This window comes from Glycine soja, chromosome 11, assembly GCF_004193775.1.
Source record: "Glycine soja cultivar W05 chromosome 11, ASM419377v2, whole genome shotgun sequence".
Taxonomy (NCBI): Eukaryota; Viridiplantae; Streptophyta; class Magnoliopsida; order Fabales; family Fabaceae; genus Glycine; species Glycine soja.
In genome coordinates this window covers 37,492,164-37,519,701 of record NC_041012.1, presented here as the reverse complement: position 1 = coordinate 37,519,701, position 27,538 = coordinate 37,492,164, and the positions used below count along the sequence as shown (strand labels likewise).

Below are 27,538 nucleotides of genomic sequence, written 5' to 3'. Positions count from 1 at the left end.
AGTTGGCTCTAATTATTCGACATAGATAATAATGCAGAAAATAAATCAACTTTTGTTCCGTACAAGTATTTTTTTTTTTACAATATGTTCCTTACAAGTATTGAAAACATCTATTTTTAAATGTACATTATTATTATTATTAGATTTTACTTTATTTTTTATTTGATAATTTCTTCAATCATTTTGAACTCATATTTTCCATTGATGTTTTGAATACATGATCATACTAACAAATGTTTGCCTTTATTTTTTTTACTAATTAAATAATAATTAATAATAATTAATCACAAATTAATCACGGATAATAAATGTTAATTAAATGAAATTTAAAAGTATAGATTAAAAATTGTAACAACATTTTATTTAGATTTAAATTTCAAATTATTAGTTATTTAATACATATTTCATCATGATTGTCACAATTCATCATGGTACAATTGTTTGATCAAATTTATATATTATAAATAGATTTACCACACTAAATTTACCTAAATATTTGGTGAAGTCAACTTAATGAGAAGATCTCAATAAATCAAAGAAATCCAAATACGTATCTTATATTTGATTCTGCAAACGTCTTTCAGAACCAATCCACTTGATCAGAGTTACTTATTAATTATTTATATATTTGTGAATGTCTTCTCTGCATTCCATAATTATGTTGTAATTATGTTAGCTGGCACGCTCTCATGGCTGATATACATGTTAGATGTTAGGTTCCTTGAGTTTATTTATTGATAAGTTAGTCATTGAAATTGACTCACGCACTAAAAATGCTTACTTTTTTTCATTACAAGTAAAGTAAGGATGTACATAAATGAAACAAATATACATGTATATAAGATGTTTGATAGGTTTAAATATATTTTTTAATTTTTAATTTTTGTATATTTTTTAAATAAATTTTTGTTTTAAGTTGATTCTCAATTAAATTAATAATTTTATTTTTAATTATTAATATTTTATTTTATTTCCTGATTAAGTAACAAACTTTATCTTTGTTCCATAATAGATTAGTCAATTTTTTTGTAGTCCGGATTAATATTAAATGATTTTTTTTATAAAAAACATATATAAAATCTACTAACTTATTAAAAATAATAAATATCAAAAGAACAAAAATAAAATTATTATTTTATTAAAAAACGTAACACAAAATAAACATAAAAATCATATATTTATTAACGCTAACATATTTAAATCTATTTGATATCTATAGTTCCCGCATGACATGACATGCATAACTTACATTAATATTTTAATTTTAAAAATATAGTTCAAAATTTCGTTTCATAATAATATACTGTTTAAAAAACTGAGTCTTTAATAAAAGTGAACAGAGTTTGCTCTTCTTTGTTCTGTTGTCCAATAGGTTCCTTTCACGATTTTGTCGGCACGTTAACGTTATGTCTCAAATTATTGTTAAGTTAGCCACCCAAATTGACTAAAACCACTAAAGTTGCTACATATTTCATTGCCTGTTCTTACTATTGACCCTTCTCTATCTGCATTACCCTTTCTTACTTCCAATTTTCACAACCCTTTCTTCTTTTGGGTTCAACCACTTTCTTTCCAACCATGCCAGTACTAGAAACCCTTGGTGGTGCTCTTTTTGGTGCCGTCCTTCAGGTGCTGTTTGACAAGCTGGATTCTCATCAAGTTTTGGATTACTTTCTTGGAAGAAAGCTCGATGGGAGGCTGCTGAAAAAGTTGAAGAGGAAGCTGGTGTCCGTCAATGCTGTGGTTGATGATGCAGAACAAAAGCAGTTCACCGATGCATATGTGAAAGCATGGCTTGATGACGTCAGAGACGTGTTGCTTGATACCGAGGATCTGTTGGATGAAATAGACTGCGAATTCTCCAAAACTGAGTTGGAAGCTGAATCCCAGACCAGTGCTAGCAAGGTATGCGATTTGGAATCAAGGATCATAGATGTCCTTGATGACCTAGATTCTCTTTTAGACCAAAAGGATGATCTAGGTTTGAATAATGTTAGTGGTGTTGGGGTTGGATCAGGATCGGGTAGTAAAGTGTCCCAGAAATTGCCATCCACATCTTTGGTGGTTGAAAGTGTTTTTTATGGCAGAGATGATGACAAAGATATGATCCTTAATTGGCTGACTTCTGACACAGATAATCATAACAAGCTATCAATACTTTCGATTGTGGGGATGGGTGGGATGGGTAAGACCACGCTTGCCCAACATGTATATAACAACCCAAGGATAGTGGAGGCTAAATTTAACATCAAAGTCTGGGTCTGTGTTTCGGATGATTTTGATGTTTTGATGTTAAGCAAAACAATTCTTAACAAAATCACTAAATCAAAAGATGACAGTGGAGACGACCTAGAAATGGTTCATGGAAGATTGAAAGAAAAGTTGTCGGGGAATAAATATCTTCTCGTTCTGGATGATGTTTGGAACGAAGATCGAGACCAATGGAAGGCTTTACAAACACCTCTTAAATATGGGGCTAAGGGAAGTAAAATTCTTGTCACCACTCGCAGTAACAATGTTGCTTCAACCATGCAGTCAAACAAAGTACATGAACTAAAGCAATTACAAGAAGATCACAGCTGGCAAGTTTTCGCTCAGCATGCATTCCAAGATGATTATCCTAAGTTGAATGCAGAGCTGAAGGAGATTGGCGTAAAGATAGTTGAGAAGTGCCAAGGGTTGCCTCTAGCCTTAGAAACAGTTGGATGTCTTTTACACAAAAAGCCATCTGTTTCACAATGGGAAGGTGTACTGAAAAGCAAGATATGGGAGTTACCAAAAGAAGACAGTAAAATCATCCCTGCTTTATTGTTGAGCTATTACCATCTTCCTTCTCATCTCAAGAGATGTTTCGCTTATTGTGCCTTGTTCCCCAAAGATCATGAGTTTTACAAGGAGAGCTTAATTCAGTTATGGGTGGCTGAAAATTTTGTACAATGCTCTCAACAGAGTAATCCTCAAGAAGAAATTGGTGAACAATACTTCAATGATCTATTATCAAGGTCATTCTTTCAACGATCAAGTATAGAAAAGTGTTTTTTCATGCATGACCTTCTCAATGATTTGGCAAAATATGTTTGTGGGGACATCTGTTTCAGGTTACAAGTTGATAAACCAAAAAGCATATCAAAAGTCCGTCATTTTTCATTTGTAACTGAATTTGATCAATATTTTGATGGGTACGGGAGTTTATATCATGCTCAAAGGCTACGAACATTTATGCCCATGACTGAGCCTCTACTATTTATAAAGTGGGGTGGTAGGAAACTAGTAGATGAGTTGTTCTCGAAGTTTAAGTTCTTACGCATTTTATCTTTGTCTCAATGTGACCTTAAAGAGATGCCTGACTCTGTAGGCAATCTTAAGCATCTTCGTTCGTTAGACCTTTCCGGTACTTCCATAAAAAAACTACCTGATTCAACGTGTTTTCTCTGTAACTTGCAAGTCTTGAAGCTGAATTATTGTTTCTTTTTGAAGGAGCTACCCTCAAATTTGCATAAACTCACCAATTTGCGTTGTCTTGAATTTATGCACACTAAAGTGAGAAAGATGCCAATGCATTTTGGAAAACTGAAGAATCTTCAGGTGTTGAGTTCGTTTTACGTTGGAAAGGGCATCGACAACTGCAGTCTTCAACAGCTAGGGGAACTCAATCTTCATGGAAGCTTATCAATTGAGGAGCTGCAAAATATTGTGAATCCCTTGGATGCATTGGCAGCAGATTTGAAAAATAAAACTCATCTTCTGGATCTAAAGTTAGGATGGAATCGGGGCCAGAACCTTGATGATTCAATAAAAGAAAGACAAGTACTAGAGAATCTGCAACCTCCTAGACATTTGGAGAAATTGTCAATCCGATACTACGGTGGTACTCAATTTCCTAGTTGGTTATCGGATAATTCATTATGTAATGTGGTGTCCTTAACCTTGACGAACTGTAAATATTTCCTATGTTTGCCTCCCCTTGGACTTTTGCCATTTCTGAAGGAGCTGTCAGTTGGAGGGCTTGATGGGATTGTGAGTATCAATGCTGATTTTTACGGGAGTAGCTCTTGTTCATTTACATCCTTGGAATCTTTGAAGTTCTCCGATATGAAGGAATGGGAAGAATGGGAATGTAAAGGTGTGACAGGTGCTTTTCCACGTCTTCAACGTCTTTCTATAGAGGATTGTCCCAAGCTGAAAGGGCACATGCCAGAGCAACTATGTCATTTAAATTATCTAAAGATCTCTGGGTGTGAACAACTTGTACCTTCTGCTCTCAGTGCCCCTGATATTCATCAATTATCCCTAGGAGACTGTGGAAAGCTGCAAATTGATCATCCGACAACTTTGAAAGAGCTTACCATTGAAGGTCACAACGTGGAGGCAACCTTACTGGAAGAGATTGGACGCAATTACTCTTGTTCAAATAACAATATTCCCATGCACAGTTGCTATGATTTCCTTGTAAGGTTGCACATCAATGGTGGCTGCGACTCTCTAACGACCATTCCGCTAGATATCTTCCCAATTCTCAGGCGGCTTTATATCTGGAGGTGTCCTAATCTACAGAGGATTTCACAGTGGCAGGCTCATAATCATCTCCAGACTCTGGATATCGAAGAGTGCCCCCAATTAGAATCATTGCCTGAAGGAATGCATGTCCTCCTTCCATCTCTTTATCAGCTGCACATAGATGATTGTCCAAAAGTTGAAATGTTTCCCGAAGGAGGTTTGCCATCAAATTTAAAAAATATGAGGTTCTATGGTGGTAGTTACAAACTTATGTCCTTATTGAAAAGTGCCTTGGGAGGCAATCACTCTCTAGAATACTTAGATATTGGAAAAGTGGATGTTGAGTGTTTTCCTGACGAAGGTGTACTGCCACACTCTCTTGTTACTCTAGGGATCTATAAGTGTGGAGATCTAAAAAGACTGGACTACAAAGGTCTCTGCCACCTCTCCTCTCTCAAGACATTGGTTCTTTATGACTGCCCCAGGCTCCAATGCTTACCAGAGGAGTCTCTGCCCAAATCCATTTCAACTTTGAAAATTCACAATTGTCCGTTGCTCAAACAACGTTGCCGAGAACCCGAAGGCGAAGACTGGCCAAAGATTGCTCACATTAAACACGTGTTGTTACATGGTAATGATGTTGATGTTTAAGAATTATCGTCAAACTTCTACATGCTTCTTAACGCATCAGCTTTTTTTTTTTTTTATATATATCTAATACTTCCTCAGATCCAAATTATAAGATTATTTATAACAATTTATTTGTCTTTTTTTTATAAGATTATTTTTTAATTTTTAGATGTATTAATTATTTTTTTCTGTATATTTTAACTTAATTATTTTTTGTACAAACATTAATGAGAGTCAATATAGGTAGAGAGATAAAAAAATGATAATTTTAAAATAATAACTTTGTGGCTATTCATCATGTGCTAATTCTCGGCGGTATCTTTGTAGCTTTTGAAATATGATATTGTTTATATTAAATATGAAAAGGCATTAAAAAATCATACTATGCATTGAAAACTCAGTCTTGCTTTGCAGAGCTTCCTATGATGTGGGTTGGGCTTCATTTACTGTCTCTTCTCATCTTTTTTTGCTTGATGTTCTCATGTTACTTTTCCACATATCGGTTTTTCTGTTAATCACATGGTTAAATTATTCAGTGGGTCCTTATCTTATTTTAAAATTTTCTGATAGGTTTTTAAACTAAAAAAATAATAATTAGGTCCCTGATCATGTAAGTTTTTAAATCGAGTCCCTAAGATTTTTAAAATTACCATAAACTGTCATTTTCTGGCAGTTTCAATCTGCGAGATTAATAACCAGAGACACCTACTATTTTAGTTTAGGGACTTACTTGAAAATTCCAAAATAATTTAGGAACCCACTGCATAATTTAACCTAATAACATATTGTGTAGCTTGCTGTTTTCAAATGTTTCCTTAACTTCGAAGAAACTATAAAGAATTTTAAATGAAGCAACATTTTATCTTTTGTTTTATTCATCTTAGATTCTTAAAATCTACTAATGTCCATTCTTCTCATCTAATTATTGAAATGCATTTATGATATCAGATTGAAAGAGCTGTCAACCAGGAGCTATGTTAGTACAGGATTTCCAAATTGGTTTGTACTTTGAAGATTAATCAATATTGGGAGAGTAATAGTTTGTACGTCAAAAGTATCATCAGAAATTCCAGCCACTGAATGCCTCCAAATATTCTAGCTTTGAATAAGGTATGTACTCTGGTACATATAGTTACTTGTTTCTAATCGAATAGTTACTTGTTACATATAGTTACTCATCCCTATACTGCAATCTTGTTTATTGGAAATGTTTTACATTTTTACTCTCTAGATAGCATCTAATTGTAGCATAAGTGACACCTAATATTAATGGGGGAGGATGGCTTAACTTACACAGATCAGGGATGACTTTGAGTAAAAATCTACAAAAGTCTAATAGATGTTATATCCCAAGAATTAACAGATTAATACAATAAGATTTACTTTTGCATATGTATGCATCCACTTTGTTTCACAAACTAACTACTTTTGTCTATTCCTTTTTACGTGCAACAATTTCGGACATCATTGTGCTCCACCTTGTAGTTGAATTCTGTCAAAATACATTGTTTTATTTACTGGTCATGTTTGCTGATTACCAGGAAACTAGGAAATTGGTGAAGGTCGTCAAACTCAAATTTTCTTCTGTCCATGGAAAAGATACATTGCACTATGACCAATGTCCTACTGGTGCCTTTGAAAGTCCTTGAGTGCAGGTGGTTAATGAGATGCAGATTAGCTACTTGCTATCCTGGGAGATGCATGCTTATTCTAAATTGTTTTAAGCATTAGTTTATGTACAGCTAAATTTGTAACAGGATTATGGGCATTGCTTTTATCGGGAATTCACTGACTTATTAATTCCAGAGCTTACATCATGCAAGTACATTTCTAAAATTTCAAATTTGTTTTCTTCTAAAACTAATGATCGTGAATTCATGATACTTCTAACTTCTTTGGGGCTCTCTTCAGCTATCTGAATCCATGTAAATACTCTATAATTATTTTCTAAACCCAAATTTTATTCATGGGTGTAGACGTCTGAATTATTTGTCAGATAAGATATTTAACAGATGAATTTTGTTCCCAATGTTTTTTTTTATAAAGAATTGTCGTCTAAAAAGGTGTTTATTTCATTTTTCTTTTATTGCAAAGCTTTGAAATTGTTAAATGCGATTTTAGGCCCTAAATTAAATCTAACTAGAGCTCCACGAGCAATAAGCAATTTAATTTGTTGCATCATAAAAGTTTAAAACTTAAAACTAAACAGAAATGCATTTCATTAATTTGCATGATGTCATTTAGTTAATGAATCAAACCAAAAGCACCATTGGCTGCATGTAGTAAATCACTCTTTATCTTTGCAGTCTCGAACTTAATGCGTTAATCTTACGTCAATTGAAATCCTTGATATTTCTTTCATTTAATCATTTTGATTCTCAATACTACATGACTAACTATATCTCAACTTTTGTAGCACTATTTTTTTTAGCCTTCACCGTGGAACTTAGAAACATCATTGTCTCTTGGCATTTATTTTCTGCACTTCCACCATTCCATGCTGCACCTCCCATCGCATCCAGGAAAGTCCATTACAAAATGCAGTAAGTATACGATGCAATAATGATGAAAGTGCACAATACATTGCCTTGGCTCTCTTGTTATATTATTTCTTTTTGTTTTGGCCCTTTACATAAATGGTTAGTATAAAAAAACAGCAACTTTCATGTAGCTGAAGTTTAAACAAAAATCACCAAATTAACTATTTTACTTTTTTTTAATTTGTTTGTAAATAGTCTTTAATTTTTATTTTCTTCACTTCTATACTCTTAAAATGTAATAATTAGCTTTAATTTTTTAAAAACATAAAATTGTTTTTATCCCAACTTCTCTTTAATGAAGGAAAACTCAAAATAAGAACTTTGCAAAAACATTACATTAAGTTAAACAAGAGCGTATTTTGTATTTTGTTATTGATTCCCGCTACCCACTTATGTTCAATGTTTATTCTATTTGAATTTATTTTTTTTATTCTTAAGATAACCAGATATTAGGCATATCTATTATTAATACAATGCATTTATAACACTATCATCCTTTCTTTGGTTAGAAACTAACATACAAAGACATGAATCATCATCAAAGTCAACTTCCAATATTAGAGACAAGCATCAGAACACCCTACACAACTTAATGTTACTTGAACGAGCAATATTAATCTAGCACAACATAGATACAAAGTTTAGAATAAAGTCAACTAGTAGAACTATATGTAGTACGAATATAAAATCACATCAATTTCTCCAGGCTACAACTCCAAACTCCCATTTTTTCATGATTTCTGCATGATGATAAGCACAAGGTGAGATTTTACCAAAAAAAAAAAAAAACAGAGACAGACTCATAACATACACTTTACAATAAAAGAGAAACATAAAAAGAACTAGTTTTCCAAATGAGGGCATCTCTAAAGTCAAACCTGCATTGGAAGGTACAATTTGAACTCTGGAGGGAGTTCCTCTTCAGAGTAGAGGCGGTCAGAGAAGTAAATCCTTCTCAGGCGACAGTTTGCATGGACCTGAACTCGCAGTGTCTCCACATAATTAGTACCATATGCTCTCTTGGTGAAATCAGCCAGGTTAAACTGGATTTGATTCCACCCCTCATCCATTCTCAGTGGCATAGTGCACATGTAGGGCTTTACCCGAGTGACAGCCTATTATGACATGAAAATAAGAGAACATGAAATCATTCGTAATCCATATTTGACAGTATTTCAAAAAGAAATGGGATCCATGTATTTCAGAAAACATATCAAGATTGTTTTAGCAAAAATGTTTGTTATAATTTTCCTAATCTTTTTATTTTTTTAAACATCACAGTATAACTAAAGAATGACATTGGATGATAATAAGAACTATTTTAACACTAATATTCCCCAGTCTTACGGTGATTTAAAAATGAAAGATTGTACTTAATCTCAATGCAATTCTGCACATACAAACTAATCGAATGTAGATGCAGTAAAAAAATGTGAATTTCATCAGACTCGAGGAACATAACCAAGATTCTTCTTCTAAGACTTTCTAACTAAAAAATACAATGATCCTAAAATAGAATCATGCCAAAGCATTACTATTTAGAAAATCAAAGTTCTCTATAATATTAGGTACAAGCAAGCAGTCATGCACAAAATACATATGGAAGAAATTAAAATTCTGCAAGTTGTGGGTAAACCCATTAGACACAAAAACATGGGCAGACTTACACACTAGAAAATTTGAGGCTCGAAATCGTCGTCTGACATTCTTATCATCCAAAACTAGAATCTCAAATGTGAAATACTTCTTTAGATTCTTGACAATCAAAACCAAGAATGGAAGTTTTATACCAAGTGTTGCAGCTGGGTCAGCTGGGCACCTAATGTATGTCTTCATCCTTTGGTCGTTTAACATGGCCATTCACAACTAAACAAAGTTCAAGAAAAATCAGTCACATAATATTTACCTTGAACATGAAAAAGATTGTTCTTATAATCAAACAAGCCACAAATATTCTAACTATGAGGCCAGCTTTCATGATTTTTCCATAGGAGGGCATTTGGGTTTTTCAGAATTTATAAGAGGATTACTCAGTTGTTTTTATCTGAAGGCATGCAAAATGGTAATACACAATTATGTAGCAGCATGAGACACCTGCCAAAGAAACAAGTACCAAGCCCTATCTCCTGCCGGGCTATTACAGCCACTACCAGTACCCATTCGGGTTTGGCCAGACATTTTTATGGATTTCATTGGACTATTGGAGGGTTAACTAAGTCCAATGTAGTGGACACTATCATGGTTATAGTGTATAGATTCACTAAATATGCCCATTTTGTGGTTTTAAGTCACCCTTACTCGGCTAAGGAAGTGTCCGAAGTTTTACTAAAGAAGCTTTCAAACTGTATGGCTGCTCATCATCAATAGTCTCAGACAGGGACAGGCTCTTTCTTATCAGCTGATTTTGGACTGAGTTATTCAAGATGGAAGGTACCAAACTCAAATTTAGTTTGGCTTAGCACCCTCAACCTGATGGCCAAACTAAGGTTGTCAATAGATGCATAGAGATGTATTTGCAATGTTTAACAAGTTCAAAGCGTAAGCAATGGCCAACTGTCTCAGTTGGGCTGAGTATTGGTATAACACCAATAATCATGGCACCACTGCATGTACCTGGTTTCCTTTTCCCTTAATTTATAATACAGACGATTCATTCTTTCCCACTCTTTTTTCCCCGTCATTCTATATGTTCTTGAGTAATTTGTTTACAGATCTAACCCAGTCTAAAAAGGGGTGGGTCCTAAATCCCTTCTATACTATTTAGAAGTCCCACAACTCCATCAACTGATGAGTGGGTTAACCATTTAATGACAGAACAGGATCAGATGTTGATGATCTCGAGCATAACTTGATGTTGGCCAACAATACAATGAAATCATAAGGTGACAAGCATAGAAGGGGATGTATACTACCAATGTGGAGATTTAGTTAGGCAGGTTAATGAAAAGCTAGGTCCTAGATTCTATGTAATTGAAGTTGCCTGCTAGCAGCTGTCTACTCCTGTTGATATTCAAGCATTGCTTACCTTTCTATCTGATGAGTGATGAATGGGAGCTTGAGATACAGCCTGACGCAGCAAAGGTGCTGGATTACAGAATCAATACAGAGGATCTCACCAAGGTCCTAATTAAATGACAGGACCTTCCTGACTTTCAAAATTCTTGGGAACATTTACAAGACTGCAAGAATAGTTTCCTACATTTTACCTTGGAAGACAAGTTGAAGGCTTCTGGGGAAAGTATTGTCAGGTGACCACCTATCACTATGGTTTATATTAGGATTAGGAAAGAATGCAGAGAGGCAATCAAGGAGAATCAAATGCTTAATGTAACAGAGTGCATGAGAACAAGCAAGGGGAATTGAGTAATTTGTGTAACTGATAGGACCTTTGCTCCTATTGCTATTGGATTCTATACTAAAAGGAAGGGGGTTCTAGGAGGGTGGGGAGGAGCTGAGTTGACATGTTATAGCAAGATATAGGGGCAAAGTTAGCATAATAGTGTGGAATTTGGTTAGACTTTCCACAGGGATTTTTTTTATTGATGAGCATTAGCTTTGGTAGAATGTGTCAAGGAGATTCATCTCGGGTTGTTACTTGTTTCCATTTTCTGCTTGTAAAAGCTGCAGTCCAAGTCTTTTTAATTAAATAACACTCATATAGTAACACACTGGTTTCTTACCTTGGTGTTCCACTAAATGGTGCAGTTCACTCGTCACTACTCACTAGGATGCCATCTGGTATAGAACCTAAGTTTGACAATGAGTCTGAAATGATCATAGACAACGGTTGCAACAGATAAGTCACAAAATGAAGAACAATCCAAAGTCATTGAAGAGATTGCAGAGAAAAAGACAATCACTGAGGTGAATAGTGATTAAGAGATCTTAGATGTGGAGAGTGATGGTGCAGAAAGAGAGTTTGATCAAATTTAAGTGGTTATTATGTTCCATAAATTTTTAGAAAATAAATTGGCTGGAGATTGATGTTCGGAAATTGAGGTAACTTGATACTCCCAGTGTTTCGTATTTTCTAAGACCTTGGATCAGCCAAACTCCAATCATTATAAGGCTAGCATGTGTTTTGTCTAAATAATTTCGTACAAAAATTGGTGATTGTGGGTGTCAGCCATAGTTATCAATATGGTGAGAGCAAGCATCCCCACTCCTGAAGGTGGTGTCACGCTCACGCCTTGCTGTCAGTGGTTGTGCTACCTTTCACAGCAATAACTATGTGAAATTGCACCAATACACAACTTTTTCTGCCTTTCACGGCCATAACTGTGTGAAAAGAGACACCACAAAAGTGGTATCATTTTGGCCCTTGGGAGGGGGGGGGGAGTTTATGAAGGGTAAGAAGTGCTTTAGACTTTAGATTTTAATCCACAATATTCAACCTCAACCCACTCATTCAACAATAGGATAAAGAAAAAAAAAATTACTTATTAAAAAACTTTTCTCTGCGGAAAAGAAAGCATAACCTAGGTTCCTTCCGTCCTTGGGTGTTGCCGAGTGGCTTGGCCACCGACAGAGTGGATCTTTGCTCTCTACAAACGTTGGGGTTCCTTCTTTGATCCTAGGGAGTTCTAACTGCCTCGATCTCTAAAGTTTTTCCTTGTTTTTCCCAATCACGTGCCGTATCACTTTTTCTCATCTTGGGCTATGAAATAGTGGCCAGTTGGAACTGCTCTTGATGGGGAAGAACAATGGTCGTCAATCGCACTCAGCTGCAAAGCAAATTATGGTGAAGGGTACTACCTCAGGTTCACGTAAATTCCAAACATCTGCTACTTCTAGTCTGGCTGGTTGCTTGGATGTTGTCCAAGCAAATCAGAATACTTATACTGCTTCACAGGATAATCTTGTAGGCAAGGTGCTCGTAAAAAAGGCAGGGACAAGTTATGCAAAAACTGATGATGTCGCACACCAAGTGTTTGATAATTTGTCGGAATGCAGTGCTGAATCTGAATCTTCCCCAGAGGTTTCTTGCACCTTAAGGGACAATGATTCAACCACTGATGATGATTCATCTCACTCCTGTGGCTCTAAGTCATCACCGCAGCTAGACGACAATAAGGCTCCCACTCCTTGGGTCAATCTTTTCAAAGATAACAGAAGCCCTTCCAAAGGTTTTGGAATGAAGTTCTCCCCTCCACCCTCTAATGATGAAGTGTTGTTGGAAGAAACTGATTTGCAACCCCTGGAAGAGGCTTGGGGACATAGCCTTATTGGCTATGTGGCTGGTCGATTCCCAGGAAAGAAAGCTCTGCTGGATTGTTGCCAAAAATGGGGAGTCAAGTTTTCATACTCAACTCATGAAAGTGGTTGGCTGGTGTTTAAATTTGAGTCTGAGGACGATCTGAACCAAGTCCTGTCCAAGATTGGTTCGCCCATTCGATCTGACCATCTTACTGCTTCTAAGGGGTCTATTTCTTTTGCTAGAGCTTTAGTTGAGGTTGATGCTTCTTTGGAGCTCATCGATGAAGTGCGATTTAGACTTCCTACAAGGAAGACTTTTGTGCAAAAGATTGAGTATGAAAATAGACCTTCTTTTTGCACTCGCTGCAAGATGATTGGGCACCGCCTCATTAATTGTAAAACTGTCACTGCAAATAAGCCTGTTCTCATCACAGCCTGCCCCACCTTGGATCAGCCACAAGTGGGTGATTCAGCAATGCCCCCATATACCAATACAGCAGGCCCCTCTGATAATCTAAAGAATGTCCAGACTAATCTGTCTGTCCCTCCTTACAGAAAACATGTTCTGGTTGCAAATCATGTTCCTGCCCTTCAGGATTCTTCTGACCTCAAAGAAACAGGGAACACTGAGTTGGATAATCCTATAGAAGAGGGGTTTGTTCAGGTGAAAACAAAACACCAGAAAAAAGGTAAAAAGTGCAACTTATAAAGACAACCCGTATTGAGGATATGCAAGCTGATGTCCAAAGAGGAAGAAATCATAAAGCTGTAACTAGGGTCGAGGAGGCTTCCTCCTGTCCGAATCCATGATCATTGCCTCTTGGAACATCAGAGGCTTTAATTTGCCTCTAAAACATCATGCGATGCAGAGCTTCCTTCGCTGCAAGGAAATTAACGTCATGGCTGTGTTGGAAACTAAGTTGAATAAGGCTTCAGTTGAGGAAATCATGAGAAGAAAGTTTGGTGACTGGCACTTCACCCATAACTTTGCTTCTCATAATGCTGGCAGAATTCTTATCCTCTGGAAGCAGGATAAGATTCATCTTTCTGTTTTGGAGTCAAATGCCCAATTGATTCATTGTACTATTGATTGTAAAACCACTGCCAAGCGCTTTCATGTTTCATTCATCTATGGTCTTCACTCCATTATGGCAAGAAGATCTCTTTGGATAAATCTGAATAGTATCAATGCTAATATGAATTATCCCTGGCTCCTCATTGGTGACTTCAACTCCATTATGTCTCCCACCGACTGTTTCAATGGAGTTGAGCCCAATGCTTATGAGTTGCAAGATTTTGCTGATTGCTATTCTGACCTGGAGTTGGGGAGCATCAACACTCATGGCCCCTTGTACACATGGACTAATGGCAGGGTGTGGAGCAAACTGGACAAAGCTTTATGTAACCAGGCCTGGTTCAATTCCTTTGGAAATTCTGTTTGTGAAGTTATGGAGTTTATTTCTATTTCAGACCATACTCCTCTAGTTGTCACCAGTGAGTTGGTAGTGCCTAGAGGTAATTCTCCATTTAAATTCAACAATGCTATTGTGGATCATCCAAATTTCTTAAGAATTGTTGCAGATGGCTGGAAGCAAAATATTCATGGCTATAACATGTTCAAGGTCTGTAAGAAATTGAAAGCTCTTAAAGCTCACTTGAAGAATCTTTTTAAGCAGGAGTTCAGCAACATCTCCAACCGAGTGGAGGTAGCTGAGACTGAATATAACAGTGTGCTTAATTCTCTAAAGCAAAATCCTCAGGATCCTTCCCTTCTTGCTCTGGCAAACCACACTAGAGGGCAGACCATTATGCTTAGAAAAGCGGAGTCTATGAAATTTGCTCAGCTAATCAAAAACAAATATCTCCTGCAGGCTGATAAATGCTCCAAATTCTTTCATGCTTTAATCAAACGCAACAGACACAGCCGGTTTATTGTTGCCATAAGGCTAGAGGATGGGCATACCACTTCCTCCCAAGATGAAATTGCCCTTGCTTTTGTGAATCACTTTAGAAATTTGTTTAGTGCTCATGAGCTGACCCAAATTCCTTCCATTTCGATCTGCAACAGGGGTCCTAAGGTTCCCACCGATTGCTTTGCGGCCTTACTTTGTCCTACTTCTAAGCAAAAGGTTTGGAACTTTATTTCTGTGATGGATAACAATAAAGCTCCTGGGCCAGATGGTTTCAATGTTTTATTCTTCAAGAAGGCTTGGAATATCATTGGTGATGATATCTTTGCAGCGGTTAATGAATTCTTTACAACTGAAAAAATTCTAAAGCAGCTCAACCATGTTATTATTGCGCTTATTCCTAAGCATGATCAGGCCTCCCAGGTTAACCATTTTAGACCCATATGTTGCTGTAATTTGTTATACAAGATTGTGTCTAAAATTCTGGCCAACCGCATAGCCCCAATGCTTGAGACTATTATTGGGGAAACTCAAACTGCTTTCATTAAGAACAGAAAGATGATGGACAACATCTTCCTAGTTCAAGAGATTTTGTGCAAATATGCCCGGAAAAGATCCTCTTCGAGATGCCTCCTGAAAATTGACTTGCATAAAACTTATGATTCCATTTCCTGGGAATTCTTGGATTGGATGCTTAAGTCCATTGGCTTCCCAGCCCAATTCTGTACTTGGATCATGGCATGTGTTTCTTTCACTTCCTTTAGTGTGACAGTCAATGAATTCATTTATGGTCACTTCAAAGGACAGCGGGGTCTTAGACAAGGGGATCCTCTCTTCCCTTATCTGTTTGTGTTCTGTTTGGAGTACTTTTCCAGAGATATGAGCAGCCTCAAGGATGATGTCAATTTTAAATTTCATCCCAACTGTGCAGGTATTCAGCTATCTCATTTGGCTTTTGCAGATGATATTATGCTTCTATCTAGAGGAGATATCCCTCCTGTGTCAACTATGTTTGCTAAGCTTCAACACTTCTGTAGGGTTTCAGGGCTTTCCATCAGCTCTGATAAATCTGCCATATACTCAACCGGTATTAGGCCTTATGAGCTTTCTCATATTCAGCAGCTTACTGGATTTAGCTTGAGTGACTTCCCTTTTAGATACTTGGGTGTTTCCCTTTTATCATCTAGATTAAATGTATGTCATTATGTTCCCTTGCTTTCCAAGATTACTGGCCTGATTCAGGGATGGAGCAAGAAATCTTTATCTTATGCAGATAAGTTAGAGTTGATCAGAGCAGTTATTCAAGGAATTGTGAATTTCTGGATGGGGATTTTTCCTTTGCCGCAATCTGTTTTGGACCGAATCAACGCTTCGTGCCGTAATTTTCTGTGGGGCAAAGCGGATATTGGCAAAAACAAGCCCTTGGTTGCTTGGTCAGTAGTTTGTTCTCCGAAAAAAGAAGGGGGTTTAGGCCTTTTTAATCTCAAGGACTGGAACCTTGAGTTTCTTTCCTGTATCCTGTGGGACTTTCATTGTAAGAAAGATTCTCTATGGGTTCGGTGGGTTCACCATTACTATTTCAAAGGGAGCGATGTGTGGAATTACAATATTTCTTCATCAGATTCAGTTTTGATAAAGAAAATCATTCAAATAAGGGACTTTATTATCTCCAAAGAGCTAAGTACGAAAGAGGCCAAAAAGAGGATTCAATTTTGGAGCACCAATGAACAATTGCTTGTTGGCAAAGTCTATGAATACATTAGAGGTGTCAAGCCTACTGTTAGTTGGTGTTCTGTTATATGGAACCCAGCAATCCCCCCTAAGATGTCTTTCATTCTGTGGCTTGCTAAAAGGAATCGGCTGCTTATTCTTGACAAAATTGCTTTTTTGAACAACGGTTTCCTCTGCCCTTTATGTTCAAATGAGGCTGAGTCAAATGCTCATTTGTTCTTTTCTTGAATTAAAATAATATTTAATTCCAATTTCCACCACCAAATTAAATATACAAACAAACATGCATTATAATGCAACTTGTGAATTGGGAAGGTATAATACATCTTTGGTGTTAGTGACATATGCTAATTTGATCCCGTGATTGGAACTTTATGAACATTGTTTTTAGAAAAGTGGAAGGCAAGTATATAAAAAAAAGGAGGCACATCCCAATAACAAAACATTATGGCGGAATTATACCAATACTCATGTCAAGGAAAATACTTTACATTTCGGGTTTAAGGCTGAGAACAAAAAGGAGTAATAGAGTTCCACCAAAAAGATTGTGTATTAATTATGAACAGAAAGATTGACAATATGGTCTGCACATTGATTGTCTTCCCTATAAATGTGAGTAGCTTGCTCTAAATCTAATGAGAGAAGAGTTTAAAATACAGTTTGTTCCATCTGCTTCTCAGCTTCCAAGAAACAAGAGAAGGGTTATTTACAGCATTCAAGCCACAGGGAATGACAGTTCCTGACCAAAGCAGTTTCAATAGCTGAGATTGCAGCCATGTGAACCGTAGTAATTAAGCATTCTCCGCTATTCATTTTCAATATTTGCAAATAAAAAAAAAATCATATCACTCTATACTTTTATATTATAATTATTTGACCATGCAACGGATATAAAAACTCCATTGTAAGTGCTAACTAAACAAATGAGTTTGTCATGTTAGGGTTGTCTATCTTACTTCGAACAAAAATGGAATTACACAGTGACATAGATAGTTAATGCAATTAATTATGTATTTTAGGACGAATTATCTTTTAAGGAATACTTTTACTCGGAGTAATTTAGACCACTCCTAGTCAAGTCCCTTTGAAATTCTTCCAAATATCCCGATTTAATCTTTAAAGAAGTTACTAATCATACTTAGAGTTTTGAACAAACCATAATGTCTAACTAAGCTTATATGTGCAAGGCTAACATTATCAGATGTGAAAATTTGGTGATGTCAAATTATAACATGTCAATAAACTATAAGAAGTTCGGATTTGAATTCTCTGCTGTCATGCCATCCGAAATATGGACTGTCTGATTTCAGTTGGTATTTTAAAGTGTATTTAAATTAAATTTATCGAAATTATTTATGAACCGCCAGATCTTAATCAAACGATTTTTATTGTTCGACTGTGTGAATGCACGTTTCTTCCTACAGCAAAGAATCCGAATCAAAGGCATTCATGGGTCGTTTGAAATACCTAAAAAGAAAAAGAAAAAGTACAGCATCTATCATGAAAAATACAAAAGAAGTTATTAATTAGTTTTCTTGATGCAATTCTCTACTCAAGATTGAAAATTAGAATTCTTTTATATCAAAATTTAAAAAGAGTCGATTTTGTTTTTAAAAAAAACTAAGGCACTTAAAGGTTTATTCAACTTGAGAATAATTTTCTTTTTATTAATATTATTTTTTATAAAAATATCGCATTATTTTAATTATATGTTTTCAATAAACACAATAATTATATGTTTTATGGACATTTGTTTGACCACATTTCAAAATGGTTGGCCTTCGACCCAGTGTATATAGTCTATCACCCTTTGGTGAGGAGACATTTTTGTATACCATTAAGAAATCCAATTTTTGTAACGAAGTAAGTTCTTCGAATTCAAAGGCACCTTACATACTGACGCCACAACTTCCGAGAAAAATTATCTAGACACCACCAAAATCATTATATTAGTTTTAATTTAGAAACGCCATAACTTCCAAGAAATTAAAAAGACAGAACCAAAATCATTATAATATTATTTTAGAAAATACGATGAAATAAAATATTAAGACTAGAAAAAAAGGGCGAGTATCTAATTAGTTAAGTAGTCTTGAATCTCCTTACTGTCACAGCGAACATACAGATGTGAGAGTTGCTATTTTACCGGGATAAATTTAAAGATTTTGGTACGGTTGTTTTTGGAACCAATAGTTAAATGGGTTTCAACACATCAAGGAAAAGAGAAGGAGATAGAAAGAGAAAATAGAAAAAGAACAGTACTAAAACTCTTAAATTTTCATTCTTAAAATTGCAGCATTTTCATCTCAGTGATACTCAGTTAAAAATCAATACAATAAAGCATTTGTAACCATATGGTTGCGACATAAAATTTTCCTTTAAGCTTGAGCAGCATCTTTCAATCTCAAGTAACACCAACATGATCTCCAATTTTCACTTCTGAGCCGGAATTAATTTACATTTCGCTAAATTTACATTCCATATTGTTAGGAACCCAGAGTGAAAATAGAGAAAAGAAAGAGAATGATTTTGTTTCTTTTATGAAAATGAACAGAGATAAAGCTCAGTTCTCAAGTGATACAAAACAAAATGCAACTCCCTTCTGTCCCTTTTCCCTTTCGCAATTGGACTGCATGAGCCACATTTACTTACAATTTTCAGCCACATTAGTAATCGCAACCATAACCTTGTGAATAAGTGTCCTTAAAACTGCATCACTTCACCAGACACCAATGCAATATAAATATAAAATAATACAACCAAAAGATATAAGGTTGGTTGAATGATTAAGGAAGAAGGAAAAAGGCGAAAGGTCCCGAGTTCAATCCAATCTACTAATAAAACTAACATTCTAACAAACTAAGATTTGCCGATAAAAAAAACAACAGAACCACAATAATCATCAAACAAAACAGCTTCTTCACATCAGCACTCTTGACCGATTCCTTTGCGGTTTGCATCATTTTCTTTCTGCCGCCTTAGCTTCACCAGCACAAACATTGTTACCTCATATACTAACCTAGTATCTTCAGTATACATCAGAAAGGATTTAGCACCCAAAAGGAAACCATTTAATGATATTTTCTTCATTGACCTCATAATTCAATTGACAATAACTGCCAAAAAAATTATTACATTGAGAGCAATCCCACTCTCTCTCGGTTTCCCTCAGATATTCTACTTCAGATATAATTCTGATCGAGGCACAATCGGACACTAAGTATGTGAACATGTCTCTCATCAATTGATTTCATTTCCATACATTAGATATTATTATTAGAATGTTTATCTAACCAAGTGATTGGGCACAAGTGATTAATATGATGAAGTTAAGGTAAATCTTTCTGGTATTATTCGAGATCGATCCTTGGCGGACCAGATTTTACTTTCCTTTCGGCCAGAGCATAAGATCTCGTTATCCTGGGCACATGTAAGGACATGTTCCAACAAAATTGGAAGATGGTTGTGCATCCTCTTCTTGCGTGTTACTGATAACAGAGGCAGAAGCTCTGTTGCCACTACTAGAAGAAGGAGTGCCCCTTTCGGCAAATGGTTTGAGCAATTATTAAGGAAAGTGGTTTTAGGAAATTTACATAATAATTTTTTAGAATTGTTATTTATTTTTTATTGAGTCAGATGTCTTATTTTAATTTAATTTATAATTTTTTTCCTTTCAAATAATATATTTTTAATTTCGAATATAATTTAAGAAACTAAAAAATTAGATTATTTCAATCGACCACTCTAATTTTTTTAACCATTCATCTCTTTCCATCTATTATTTTTATCTTTATTTTTAAATTAAAATTCAAGATTTGTGTTAAAAGAAATAGAAATTTATAACTTAAATTTATAATAAATAAATTTCAATGTATAAATTATAGTATAATTACATTTATTATAATTAAAAATTATTATATAAATTATATTTTCTATTTATAATCAATAATTTAAACTGTAATATAAATTTATTTTTAATGATTAACATTTTTTAAAAAAAAATATTAAAAAATAAAAAAGAGAATTTAAGATGATTGATAGATATTATTTGTCATATTCTTGAGTAGTGTTTGATGCTTACATCCAATAAGAGAAGATGAAGAATGTTAAAGTTGTAGTGTTTCTAAATCTTCAAATGATACAGTTTCATAACATTAAATCATAGGATTGAGGAAATAACATGCATATAATTACATGAATATAAATCAAATAGTAATGTACATACAACAGAAAGAATTACAAGTGCGTATAAATTATTTTATCAATTAATTTTTCTTCTAAAACATGGATATAATTTAATTTTTTTATATACTGATTTCTTATAATTTTACATTATATAATTTATTATTTTAAATCTAAATATAAACTTGTTAATCTTAATAAATATTGTTGTATTTTATTAAAATTTAAACAAGTTTTTTAATCGATATTTTTTATTTAGATTTTTATGTGTACTTTTAAATGTTAACAATCTAAGAAATAACATTTTGTTTTATTTTTTAATGTTACAATGTTATGATGTTATATTTATTTAATACTGTTTAATGTATTATTTAATTATTAACATTATTTTCTTAAAATCGGTTCAATTACGGTCGAAAGTGTCAAAGGAAAATAATAATGAAATTAAAAAAACATTAATGAAATTAAAGAAAATAATAGTGAAATTAAAGTTTGGATTAAATATTTTAATATGAAAAGCAATCCTACAATTGTCATAACGAGATTTTAAAGTGTAGTGTTGTTACAGTTGGTAATCAGCAACTGATAATTTTAATTTATACTTAATTAGCAGTTATATATTCATCATTAATTTGTAATTACAAGAGTCAATTTTTCCATCTGACATTAAGAAAAGTGATTTCTAACATCCCAAGTTGGCCGTATCAAAAAATTAAAAAAGAAAAGAAAAGAAAGGAGTGCTGGAAAGAGAGTATGTTCAAAAGGAGTGTGCTATTAGCATTTTTCTATTATAATTACTTATGTCATCACTGTTGGTTGATGCTGCATGCAGTAATTTGTTATGGATTGGCAACAATGGAGCTGATTGAGGATTGAGAAACCGCGAAGATGGAGGAAGAAAGAGAGATGGTTTAGAGAATGATATGGACAGATTTTGATGAGAGTCTACAAACTGATGAGATGATATTTAATTAGGTTTTAAAGAGGGTATAGCAAAAGGTGAAATTCTTTCAATAATAAAAGCAAAAAGGTGAAATAACAGAAGTATCCCACAAGCAAAAATGCTATAGTTGAAGAATTCTAGTATTCTAAATTTCTGAGGTGGCAATTTTATATTTTCTGTCTCATAAATTATAGATTATAAATAGATTAATTATTGAGGGTAAATAGTTAAATTTATCTTCAATATCGATTCAATAATAAATTGGTCCCTCAAATATAGAAAATACAAATTCAGTTTGAATGCACAAAAAGTATGATAAATTTAAAATTTTCATCTTTAAAGATTAATTTGTCTGCAAACCTAGGAGGACCAATTTAACTATTTATCCATTAATAGATTGATCAGTTAGGCACCGAAGTTGAATATTGCACCAAAAGTAGCTTAATAGTCAATAAAGAGAGTCGAACAAGGAAGTTAGTCGTTCACATATCACATAACCAAGCTGCACTTGCAATTTTCACAATCCTCTCTTCTATAATTTGGTCATTCCCTCTCCGGCCATGGCAGCAGAATTTGTTGGTGGTGCTCTTCTTTCTTCTTTCCTTCAGGTTGTTTTTGACAGGCTGGTTTCTCGTCAGGTTTTGGAATACTTTCGTGGAAGAAAACTCGATGAGAAGCTACTGAACAAGTTGAAGGTGAAGCTACGGTCCATTGATGCTCTGGCTGATGATGCAGAACAAAAGCAGTTCAGGGATCCAAGGGTGAGAGAGTGGCTTGTTGCTGTCAAAGATGCTGATATTCCAATAAATAGAATGAATGCAACGAAGAAAGGTAGAGAAAAATTATGAATCACCTTTTAGTGTAGTTAGCATAGTATAGCTTAGTCCTCTATTCGTAGCAGATGCTATGTTTGATGCAGAGGATCTGTTGGATGAAATAGACTATGAAATCAACAAATGGGCTGTGGAGAATGATTCTGAATCTCAAACCTGTACCTGCAAGGAATCGAGTTTCTTCGAAACATCTTTCAGTTCATTTAACATGAAAATTGAATCAAGGATGAAACAAGTCCTTGCTGACCTTGAATTTCTCTCAAGCCAAAAGGGTGATCTTGGTTTGAAAGAGGCTAGTGGTCTTGGGGTTGGATCAGGTAGTAAAGTGTCACAGAAATTGCCATCAATATCTTTGGTGACTGAAAGTGTCATTTATGGAAGAGATAATGACAGAAATTATCCTTAATTTGATGACAACTGACACTTACAATCGAAGCCAGCTATCAACACTTTCAATCATGGGTATGGGCGGGATGGTTAAGACTACACAGCCTGTATAATGAATGACTCTGGTTTATGGCTATGTTGTTGATAGGACAAATCAGAAAGTTTGAATTGAATGTGTGCATTCCAAATGCATTTCAGTTTTACACTACCAAATCAATCTCAACTAGCTAGGAACCATTCTTGTTAAAAGAAATAACTCAAACTATTTTTGTTAAAAACAATTATGGCTCAGAATTACCTTTGAGGTTGCAAATATAAAAAAGACTGAATAATGGACAGATTGAACACAGTCCCCGTATAAATAAAGAAATAGACTGATTACAATGATAATTGAATCACATAGACTATGCCAGAGGCAAAAAGATTATATAAAAATATGAGGACCTGAAAAAAAGGAGGGATAGAAACGAAAATAAAAATTAATCTGGGTCACTTGTTTATTTAGATTTGGGTTTGCCATGCTTTGTTGAGTTGTCTGATTTGTTGTTTTCATGATTGTCACTTTGTCAGTAAACACGTTGTCATGGCTTAAATATATGTGCAATGTTAGATCTAGATACCTTGCGTTTATTTCTGAATGAGTTAGTCACCGAATTTGACTAACTAGATTTAAACCGGGTGTTGCATGGATGATTTAATTGTTTCTTTTTCCTAATAGATAAATTACTTTTATTATTATTTGTATAACAGAAGAGATAAGTCTTGTGTATGAAATGCAAGAAGTATTGTAGCAATTTTTGAGATTTAGCTTCACTAAATGACTATAAAGGTAAATTATGTAAATCACTTACCTATTTTTTTTCATGCTCCCTCTTCTTCTTAGTTTGCAATAATTTAGCTGCATATCACGTTAATTAAGTCATTCTACATACTTGGATATCACATATATAAGTTTAAAATTTTGATATTTGATAATATTATAATGTAAAATGTTATACTTGACTCTAATTATTCGACATAGATAATAATGCAGAAAATAAATCAACTTTTGTTCCGTACAAGTATTTTTTTTACAATGTTCCTTACAAGTATTAAAAACATCTATTTTTAAATGTACATTATTATTATTATTATTATTATTATTATTATTATTATTATTATTATTATTATTAGATTTTACTTTATTTTTTATTTGATAATTTCTTCAATCATTTTGAACTCATATTTTCCATTGATGTTTTAAATAAATGATCATACTAACAAATGTTTGCCTTTATTTTTTTACTAATTAAATAATAATTAATTACAAATTAATCATGGATAATAAATGTTAATTAAATTCAATTTAAAATTATAGATTTCAAATTGTAACAATATTTTATTTAGATTTAAATTTCAAATTATTAGTTACTTAATACAGATTTGATCATGATTGTCACAATTCATCATGGTACAATTGTTTGTCTTAAAATTTCAAATTCAAATATACAATACATACTTTAATTTCACTAACATTCTCTTTAATGTATGATATCCTAGATATATATTTAAATGAATTTAAATCAATTAATAATTAAAAATATATCTAAATTTAAAAGACGAATGCATATATAATATACCAGTATTATCTCTCTAAAAAAATTAAACATACCAATATTACTTCAAATGCAAACAACATGACAAGAATCATAATAGTGACATCAATTGGCATTTGAACTTCAATAGGGATAGTTTAGCTAGCTATTAATCCCTTTGAAAAGATTGGATAGAGTTTAGCTCTACTGGAAGAAAAATAAATCTTTGACTTTACATAGCAATCCATAAAATAGCATGTTAAAATAAAGGAATTTAGAAGGAGCAGAATGATAATAGACATTATTAGACAGAGACTAAAAAATAAATATATCTTTTAAGTGGTATGAACTATGAAGAGAGAAATCGGATGTAAAAATTGAAGAGGAACAAATATGATACCACTTATCTCTAATATTTTTATTACTCTATTTTCTATCAACATAGGAGGTATAATGAGTGAATATGTTTTTTTTAAGAGGAGTAAGTGAAGGTGTTGTGATTTAATGTTCACAACATAAGGAGGACAAACTGAAAAGAAAAAAGTTTTTAGTCATTTATAATATTCAACCATAATACAACATTCATGTGGTTATGGGATGGTGTCATATGTAAAACATTTAAGAGGAGTACGTGAAGGTGTTGTGATTTAATGTTCACAACATAAGGAGTACAAACTGAAAAGAAATTTTTTTTTTAGTCATTTATAATATTCAACCATAATACAACGTTCATGTGGTTATGGAATGGTGTCATATGTAAAACAGGAGGTTGTGGTTAGCATTTGAATGTTGCCAATTGAAAAGGAGGTGGAAACCAAACATGTGAAATGGCATATGATAGATTGAGAGGTTGTGCACATTGAGATGTCATTTGAAAAAATAAGAGGAATAAGTGAAATTAGAAACATGATTGTGCTTTGCTTCAAAATACAAACACGATTTCCTCTATTCTTCCCATACACTTCGTAAGTGTTCACCACAAAAGGGGATTAGGGTTAAGGATTTGCTTCATCCTTGTTATCGTGGAGGGTTTGTTCAGATGATGTGTGGGTGTGACGTTGGGTCTTCGTCTTCATGGTTGTGGTTCATAGATTTTTGGGGTTAGGGTTTCATGCGATTGGAGGAAGATTCTGTTGTCAAAGCTTGTGATCCCAAAAGTGAAGAAGGTGGTCCACACAAGTACATCATTAAGTCTTATTTATTGTGTTTCTATTGTTTACTTTGTATTTTTGTTAGCTTGTTTTGTCAATATATGGTGGGGTTCACATGGTAGTTGTGTTATTGATTAGAATAATGTTTATTTTGGGATTAATTATTTTTTATGTTTGTTATTCGCATGAGATGTCTGCTATGAATGGCCAAATGTTTATTTAGAAATGTTAGTTTTATTTTGACACATGAGTATAAGAGGGATCCAAGTAAGGAGAAAGGAACTTGATGAGGATCCCAATCTCATTAAATTGAGGGAACAAACAACCCAAGTACCAATGTAGAAGATGTGGGAAAATTGGCCACAATTAGAGGTGTGATTTGCCTCCACCAGTTGTCGGAGAACCAAAAAATGAAGACAATATTGAGAATGGCAACACAGCTGCTGACAATATAGTTGTTGGGAATGACAACACAACACCTATTATTTAGTGACAACATGCTAAGAATGAACTTATCCCTTAACAAATGGAGATTGACAATGATGCAACAACTAATGAGGATAATAACTTGGTAAGTCTCTAATTTGTATTTACATTAGTTAACATCTTTTATATGTTAATTACTTAAAATGGTACTTAATAACATTATTATTTCAAGGAATTCAACCCAATGTTGGTCAGCTGAATAAAAGGAAACAAACACTTCAAACACAAGCTTATTCAAAGACCGTGAAAACGGAAAAACAGGCCCCACAACCACAATCATCTTCAAAGACTATAAAAGGTGCAAACCCAACATCTAAAGCAAAATCTTCTTAAAAAATTGTCAAAAGTGCAAAACCAGTACCTAAGTCACAAGCTTCATCAAACACTGCCAAACATGCAAAATCAAGACCTCAAGCACAAGCTTCATCAAACATTGTCAAGCGTGCAACGTTAGGACCTCAAGCACAATCTTCATCAAAGACTATCAAAAGTGCACAACCAAGACCTAAGCTACAAGCTTTATCAAAGATTATCAAAAGTGCCAAGTCTACACCACCCCCAGGTTCTTAATCACAACCTGATACACAAATGTCTTTTTGCGATTGCAAAGTCCACCAACTTTGTCTGAAGAAGTTAATAGCCTTCCTGTCGGGCAGCAAGAAAAACCTAAGAAGTAGTAAGAATCCATAAGTGAAATTTTTTAGACCATCATTGAAGAAGACTTTATTTTTTGGGTTGTTGGTTGTTTATCGATGTAATTACTAATTAGGCCTTTTAGGTTGGCTTTTTTTATTTGTACTTTATTAACTAAAGTTGCATTTTGGTTTAATGTTGCGAGGCTTTGTCGCCGGTCAAAGATCATGTCCAATGCTCTTTACTTAATAATTACATTGTTTAATGTTATCTAAATACTATAATTTTGAAATGTTAAGTACTCTTATTTTATTATGTTGTGACAAGTTTGTTATTGTCATTGTTATTAGACTATAAATCTGCAATTAGATAGGAACTTGATACAAATCTTACAATTTAATAGGGACTTGATACAAAATTTTGTAATTTAACAGTGATACTAAAAACTCTTCTATAGATTATTTGAAATATTATTTCACAATAATTATTTAAATTACTATTTTATGTAATAGGTAATTAATTTTTATTTCTCTCATACCTTATATTTCAAAATATAGTCTACACTATATATAATCAGTTATATATCTATAATAAATAATATTAAGTGATTAATCCGTGGGGTCACACAATAGTTAAAAATATAACATGAAAGAAAAAAGAAAAAAAAAACTTTAGTCTTTTATAAATGTGAACAGAGTTTGCTCTTCTTTGTTCAGTTGTCCAATAGGTTCCTTTCAAGATTTTGTCGGCACTTTTGTCGGCACGTTAACGTTATGCCTCAAATTATTGTTAAGTTAGCCACCCAAATTGACTAAAAGCACTAAAGTTGCTACATATTTCATTGG

The 27,538-nt window shown here is 33.8% G+C and overlaps 1 protein-coding gene and 1 long non-coding RNA gene across 2 annotated transcripts; one reads left to right on the top strand and one right to left on the bottom strand.

The window, feature by feature from the left end:
- The first annotated feature begins 1,471 nt into the window (after positions 1–1,471).
- On the top strand, positions 1,472–7,090 carry LOC114373584 (putative disease resistance protein At3g14460). The gene is made up of 3 exons (XM_028331077.1): positions 1,472–5,128; positions 6,076–6,237; positions 6,669–7,090. The coding sequence occupies exons 1-2, from the start codon at positions 1,579–1,581 to the stop codon at positions 6,078–6,080; spliced, it is 3,555 nt and encodes a 1,184-aa protein (XP_028186878.1). The 5' UTR covers positions 1,472–1,578; the 3' UTR covers positions 6,081–6,237; positions 6,669–7,090.
- A 1,109-nt stretch (positions 7,091–8,199) lies between these two features.
- On the bottom strand, positions 8,200–8,813 carry LOC114375428. The gene is made up of 2 exons (XR_003658763.1): positions 8,546–8,813; positions 8,200–8,407 (listed from the first exon to the last, which is right to left on the bottom strand). It is a non-coding gene; the product is annotated as an uncharacterized LOC114375428 (long non-coding RNA).
- Between the last annotated feature and the right edge of the window lie 18,725 nt (positions 8,814–27,538).

Excerpts from the sequence above, each read along its gene's own strand:
- LOC114373584 (XM_028331077.1), top strand. The coding sequence starts at position 1,579 with ATGCCAGTACTAGAAACCCTTGGTGGTGCTCTTTTTGGTGCCGTCCTT.